The sequence below is a fragment of the Salvia hispanica genome, chromosome 6, assembly GCF_029641045.1.
Source record: "Salvia hispanica isolate PSC_SH4W2 chromosome 6, Shi_PSC_v1, whole genome shotgun sequence".
In the NCBI taxonomy this organism is placed as follows: Eukaryota; Viridiplantae; Streptophyta; class Magnoliopsida; order Lamiales; family Lamiaceae; genus Salvia; species Salvia hispanica.
Genome location: NC_142697.1, coordinates 20194821 through 20202623, shown reverse-complemented (window position 1 = coordinate 20202623; position 7803 = coordinate 20194821). Strand labels below are relative to the sequence as shown.

Sequence of the window (7803 nt, the reverse complement as noted above, 5' to 3'; positions counted from 1 at the left end):
GGTGGAGTAAAGGTGATTTAGAGCAATCAAGAGGTTTTTTTGCGATAAACTAGGTTGAGGGAATTGTACTTGTTTTGAAATGGTTGCATGTTGACTTTTACATATAATAAATGAAATTAATTCCCGTTAGCCGTATAGGAAATAATAGATCCGTGCTAACAGAATCCGCGTGTTGTTGTCCTATTTTTTCGCCTTTATTTGTTACCTTAACATACTCCACCCTAATTAGTGTATAATTTCCCATTTCTTTGATCGTTCCACACTTGATTCAACCTTGGGAAGGTGAGAAGTGGTAACTTGCAATGTTTTTGGGTATTGGAATTTGTCATATGCATAACAACTTAAGAAAGTAATGGTATTATTGCAGCGTATTAAATACCTAACCTAAAAAATACTCCATCCGTCCATGAAAGTTTGTCCCATTTTTCCATTTTCGTTGGTTCCCCAAAATTTGTCTCATTTCACTTTTTACCATTTTTGGTAATGGAACTCATATCCACTGACCCATTCCTACTCACATTATATTACTCCCTCCGTCCCCAAAGAATATGCACTTTGGGTTTAGCACGAGTTTTTATGCAAAATTGGTAAAGTAAGAGAGATGTACAGATAAAATGTAATTAGAGTATTGTTAGTAGGGAATGAGTCTCACTTCATTAGAGAGAAAAGAGTTTCTAAGTTGGAAAGTGCATATTCTTGTGGGACGTACTAAAAAAGGAGAGAGTGCATATTATATTCTTGTGGGACAGGTGGAGTATAAAACTAATAGAGTGAACTACAAAAATAGTCCCTAGACTATGTGTTTATCTCGCCAATGAATCCTGGACTTTCAAAATATCCCCAGACAACCCTGGACTAAACATTTATCTTGAAAATGGTCCTTTTTCACTGTTTCGTGATGAAAATACCCTTTTGGGGGTTTGGACAAATTGGTCTTTTTACATTTTAAATATGATATTATTTCAGTGATGTACTAAATCTGATATTATTTCAAAATTATCATTCTTCTTCCTTTTGTCATCCTTCAATTTGTTTCTTTATTTCAATATTACATTTAATTTTATCAAAATTAAATTTTAAATTTCGATTTTTAAATATCAATAATTTTTTTTAATTAAAACTATTAATTCATGGATACTATAAATATTGATTAAAACTATTAATTTTTGTTATTTAATATAATATTCAGCTGAATTGAAGAAGTAAGATTAATCATGATGGAAAAATAAGAGCTATTCTATTTAGCCTTTGTGATTAAATATTATGAAGTTGACTAAAAATTTGATACTACAAAAAATTTGATATAGGAGAACTTTTGTTGAAATTTTCTAGTTAATTTTGGTTGTTTTCAAATTAATAAATGAAATTTATATTAGTCTTACATTAGATGCATATTTATTTCGGAATAAATCGTGTTATACGATCTATTTATGATTAAAACAATTAAATATTGATTAAAACTAAGCGTCGTCGTACCTTATTGATTAAATATTAGACACTATAAAATATTGATTAAAAGTATTAATTTATTATTTAATAGTAAATTTAATAATTAAAAATATTTATTGATATTTAAAAATTGAAAATTTAAAATTTAATTTTATAAAATTAAATCTAATATTGAAATAAAGAAACAAAGTGAAGGATGACAAAAGGGATGAAGAATGATAACTTTAAAATAATATCAGATTTAGTACATCACTGAAATAATATTAGATTTAAAATGTAAAAAAACCAAATTGTCCACAATCCCCCAAAAGGCTATTTTCGTCACGTAACAGTGAAAAATGACCATTTTTTAGATATAAATGCTTAGTTCAGGGTTGTTTGGGAATATTTTGAAAGTCCAGGATTCATTGGCGAGATAAATGCATAGTCCAGGAACTATTTTTGTAGTTCACTCAAACTAATATATAAAAATAAGACTCACATTCCATTAACTTTTTCAACTCACTTTTCATTATATTTTTTAAAACTCGTGTCAGGTCAAAGTGAGACAATATTTGGGTAACTCGAGGGAATACAAAATTACAAAAGCTACTATTTAATTAATTGACCATCTATACTTTATTTTACTTAAATTATTCATGTTTAGCACTTTATAAGTCCTTATTGTAAGACGATTAACCGGAGTGGATGTAGGTATGCATTGTATTCGTCGTACTCTACGACTCACTCGTCCTATGTAAAACAGAGAAAATTTGCCCACAAGATTTTATATATGTTATGAAGAAAAAATAAATTACAAGAAATAATAAATTACAAGAAATAATTTTTAGAAATGTATATAAGAAATCTCAAAAGAGATACGTGTCACTTGAGTGGAAAAGACGAAGTATAACTAGTTGTTAAATGGGCTGGGCCTGCCATGGGCCATGCAACTTGGGGCCTAGCCTAGCGTAGGCTCATCGGCGAAGTGGGCTAAGCTAGACGGAATTTCTTTTTATGAAGGACCACCAACGAAGTGGGTTGGTTGTGCTGGGTTGCGTAAAAAAAATTGTACGTTTTTACGTTTTTAAGTTTTTTTATATAGATATTATATATAAAAACATTTAGTGTATCAAACTATTTATAAGATTTTTATAGTTACCCTTCCTACATCTCTTCTCAGTTGATGTTCTGATATCTTCGTGTCATTTCTATCCACACCCCCTCCATTTTTTAAGAAAAGAGACGAAAAACCCCGAACTAATTCATATATATTCATTGGATAATTTTAGAATTACATGAAATATTACATTAATATTTATTAAATAAATAGTTAAGGTGTAGTCTATTCTACATCATTCTCTCTCTAACTTTACTATTTTCCACCTTAACTATTTATTATTATTTTTATAAAATGAGTGCACAAAAAGCAACGGGACTCCTAATGACGGACAGAGGGAGTCTATATTATTTACCATTGTTTGTTTTTGCTTTAATTAGTTAAAACAACCTTCAACTATGTGGCATAAATAGTGCATAAGATTTGAATTGTGGCACTTACAATACTCGTACATACATATAGCTACATTAGAATAACATTGTTCACTTATTATATTATTTTATTGCTAATAATAAATGCATTACAAAACATCATATGTAAATCCTTACTAAGACATTGTTCACTTGTACATATAGACATTGCGTAAATCCTCATTCAATTTATTAAGGATCTATTTTGTACTTGTACCGATATATTTTTAAAAAATTAAGACCTAAGAAGTTGCAAAGCATTCTACAATGACTAACTTCGAAGTTCACTTTTAAAAATAGTACTCCGTATCATATTTTCAAATAACTAATACTATAATATATTAAATAGTTTTAAAAAATGTTCACAGAGAGCAATAAATTCCATAGTCTTTAGAGACAATTTATTATGACTACACTTTTCAGAATTTTTGTCTGCGGGACCAGCGCAAGTAGATTACACATTTCCACAAGGCCAAGAAAATAACAAGTGACTGCTCTAAGTTATAAAGCACCATACCTATATGTATATAAACATATAATATGGCAATAGTAAATAGGGTATTTATTTTCCATATTTATGCACAAGTCATCATTTTCAGCATGGTTGGCCTATTTGCAACACATTCCCTGTGGCAACAACAATTCCATACCATCATTCATCCAAATTCGTCTCTTGTTTCTTTATATAGGGATCTAAATCTACATTAATTGATTATCTGTCCATACATAATAAGTAGGAGTACTTATTATCAGGCAAACATAAATCTTGAACCCCTTTTAAGGTATTTTGCTAAATTTGCAAACTAGGAGAAGAATATTAATGCAATTTACAACAAATAAAGGACAAAAACACTGAATTGAAATATACAGTTATAAGCTTTACAGGGTTAGTAATATACTACTGCCACTGTTTTTAGCCCTAACTGAACCGTTTTTTTAGAAGACAACTACCTTGCTAACTCTTCGAGCTGCACTAAGGTATATGTTTAAGCCACCTAATATTTACCACAATGGCTAACCTTTCAGGAGCATGTTTTAAGAAGGCCTAAGTTGTAAAGGAATTTTTCAGATCTTGAGCGAAAGATGCTACCTAGAGAGAATCCGCCACCTTGCTGAGGCGGTGAGGTGGAGTATGCATCCTCCTTCACGTGCAGTACGGTCAGCCCGATTTCTTTCCTTACTGCCTCGATGGTCTCACTTTTGACAGTGTTTCCGGATACATCAGTCACGTAGAAAATGTTCACTGCCTGCGTGCCCCTCGTTGTGACCTCAGCTCGGATGACTGAGAGACCATTTTCCCTGAATATACGGGTGCAATCCGACAAAAGGCCAACCCTGTCATCACTGCATAATTCCAGTTTTATTCCCTGCATTAAACATATGTTAAGTCATGTGGGGCACTTTTACAAAGAGAGCAAGTGAAAATTTTGATGCAAAATTAATATTTTTAAATTGCACCTCAGATGATCTCCTCTTAATTGCTGCTTCGAGGCAATTAATCACGCGCTGTCTTTCAGCTTCTGAATTAATGGGGTATCCATCCGTATGCCGAATGAAATATTCCTAGCGAAGCGAAGCATATTACAGAAAGTGGCAGTAAGACCGACAAGGATGAAAGGCAAGAACCAAATAAAGCTTTGCTGGAGTATTAATTGCATATTCAAATAATTAAATGCATTTGACTGCTCTGCATATACAGCAAATTGTTACCTGTTGAGCCTCCGGCCCTTCAGCATTTATAGTTCCATGGAAAATCACGTATTGCATATCGGTTATGGTGCATACTGTATCGAAGAGCAGCTTAGGTCGATCCGGACAGCTCATGTTCACAACGGTGTACCCCTTTTCTACAAAGTTTTCAACAGCCACGAGGGGCTTGATCCGTTCATCAGTCACGCTACCGACATTTAGATTGTCATAATCACGGTCAGCATACATTATTTGATGCAGCCTTCTCTGAGTTTGAGTAGAACCAACGGAGACAGCTGTATTGGCACTTTGCCATTCTTTGCTGCCTTTTAAAACATAGAGAAGCAGCTGCTTGATGTTATTAAGCCGATCAGGATCATCTATTGGCATTCCATTTGCTTCATCGGTAATGTAAACAACAGAAGCCATTCTCGAGTTGTGGGTCCATACTTCTGCAGCAACTATATTGCACTTACGATCAGCAAGAACGGCAAAGATCTCTGATAGCAATCCTGGTCTGTCTGGACCAGATAACTCAATCATTGTATGCTCTGTAGCGGACTGCACACCAACGGACCTCTCCAGCGCTCGGAAGCTGCACCCTCTTGGTCCCAGGGACTGTAATAGAGTCATCATACAATTGAAATTAATCAAGCAGCAAAAACGAGTTGCTCAGATCGCAGAATCATGTGTTAACTGTTCAGATATAATCATGAGTCCATTTTCCTGTGCCATTCATCTTGTGCACAATCTTACTTTTCACCAAATTCTGAACTGATGTACTACTAATTATAAGAACTAACAAGAAAAAACTGTGTTTCTTAAGCATTCAAGAGCATACTCTCACTATTGAACAAAAAACTGAATTTAAAGAGTAACTGGTTTTCAGCATTCCCTAAAGTCTCACCAACTTAGCAATCCATAGTAATTATAGAAATTAACGATTTACTTATTTTTTTCAGAAAAAAAGTGGTTATATATATGAGTATACCTGTTGAACTTTCTCAGAAATGTTATCATCATAGACCTTACTTCCAAATTCATCCGTGACATGAAAAACTGCATTTCAGAATAGTAAAACAAAAAAATCATCAGATTCCCAATCAACACAAAATGGAAAAAAAAAAAAAAAAACTGAGGAAAAATGACCATCCATAAACCATCCCCCATCAGAAGAAATGTAAGCCCTCTTGATTTGCAGATTCAGATCAGTAAGGACTTGCACCACCTCCAACAGACACCCCCTCTTATTAGCACTGTCAACCTGCAAAATTTCAGAGCCACAAATCACATCCTAATAAACCTAATTCCTCTCAAATCAAACACTTACCTTTATGAGCGTCGCCTTGTCATCAACTGCATTGTCAATAGTTACCCTACACAAGAAAAAGATTCTCGAATCAAGACCCTCCAAATCGAATTTTGATCGAACCAAAAACAGAGAACGCACTCTCCAGCATGCATAATTGCGAATTGTTTATGCTACCTCGGTGGGTTGATTCTAGAAGCAAGCTTCTGGAACTCGTCATCAACTCTGACTGATGAAGACCAGTGATACATTTCTCGAAAAAAGATCAAACTTTTTTTCTCTGGGGTCAGAATTCACAAGTGAAAAGATGAAAAGGGTCCCCTCTTTCTTCTTTCCTGTTTGCGCGAATGAAATCTTGCAGAGAGGAGAAATAAAAGGGTCTCTCAAGGCGTTGGTTGAGAAATGGGGCAGTGGGCTTGTGAGCTGTAATCAAGAGATTTTGGAGGGATTCTCTTTCAACACACTTATATATACACACACATACATACATAATTAATGTAGGCGTCTCTCTGCTCTTAAACGACATTCCTTCTCGGAGAGTACGGTCACACACAAATTACTCTCAAAATTCTAGGTAATTACCTATTTTTACTTTCTTCTAATTTTGCTTATGAGATTGGATTCTACCCAAAAAAAAAGAGAGGATGTAGTTAGCTTGGCATAGTTGGGATCCAGTGGCATATCTAAGATTTTAAATTTAGAAATACTCATAAATAATTATAGCGATTTGGAGTCTTGAAGTCCGAGTAATAGATGGTAGAAAAAAGTAGTACAAAGATGATGTTTATGAAGAGATACGTAAAGCAAGAGTCGAATGCTCATGCAAAAGAGCGGTTCAAGTCCTCTTTAATGCATGGTATTAACGATGCTCGTTAAAAGGCAATTGACGTGAAACTGTTTAGTACTCCAATATTTAATGATGAGAATATTGTTTATAGTATGTTCTTTTGTGTGAATAGGAAGCTCATAAGATTTAAAATTGTATTCCACTCGTTCCATAAAAGGATTTTAATGTACAATTGATAAAGTATGAGATGGTGTTGAAAGAAAAAGTGATTTGAATATTATAGTGGACAATAATACTTATCCTACTATTAGAAATTAGAGAAAAATTACTATAAATGAAAATAGACTATTTTTATAAAACATAACAAATTTGAAAAGAGTGTACTTTTATTTTATTAGAGGGAAAGTAGTATAAATTATATAATACAAATTCAGAATTTGTTAGTCATTTAATGCTACTCCTCATCTATATAAGTCAACGATACAACTTACAAAATTTAATGTAGAGATGAGACAATAGTTATCCAAAAAATAAAGTACTCCTATGGAACAAATTTAATAGTATAGTACTAGTGTATATCCCTCTGTTTCATTAGAAATGAAATGTTTTTTTTTTTTCATTAAAATTGAAACAATTCTAAAAATAGAAATAATACTCTCTATACTTTTTCTTCTCTCTTATTTTACTTTTTCTTGATTAACTCACGAAACAACACTACATGAAAATCCGTGTCGAAAAGCAAATGTTGCATATATATATGCGGTGTGATTGAAAAAATCCTTCTCCTTTTATTTAAGCTCACCTGAATAGTACGTGCCTCAATAAAATAAACTTCAGTCAAACAAAAATAAATAAATAAATACTTAGTAAACAACAAGATGTGAAGGTCGGAAGATTTTGATTTTGTAATTGACGACGATAATAGTAGTTGTGATTCTAATATTTTTGTGAGAATATGACAAATCATTTTTCTGATTATATATAGTAGCATCAATAGTACTGTGTAACACGTAATAAAAGTAAAGTAATATATTTTGTGGGTGAAAAATAGTTTCCTTTT

The 7803-nt window shown here is 32.8% G+C and overlaps 1 protein-coding gene across 1 annotated transcript; it reads right to left on the bottom strand.

Annotated features, from left to right (window-relative positions):
• Nucleotides 1-3795: 3795 nt before the first annotated feature.
• LOC125207525 (ACT domain-containing protein ACR4-like) lies at nt 3796-6412 on the bottom strand. Its single transcript, XM_048106906.2, has 7 exons — nt 6134-6412; nt 5978-6023; nt 5797-5911; nt 5639-5706; nt 4669-5265; nt 4417-4521; nt 3796-4325 (listed from the first exon to the last, which is right to left on the bottom strand). Exons 1-7 carry the CDS (start codon nt 6205-6207, stop codon nt 3981-3983), a joined length of 1350 nt encoding a protein of 449 aa, XP_047962863.1. The 5' UTR covers nt 6208-6412; the 3' UTR covers nt 3796-3980.
• Nucleotides 6413-7803: the final 1391 nt, after the last annotated feature.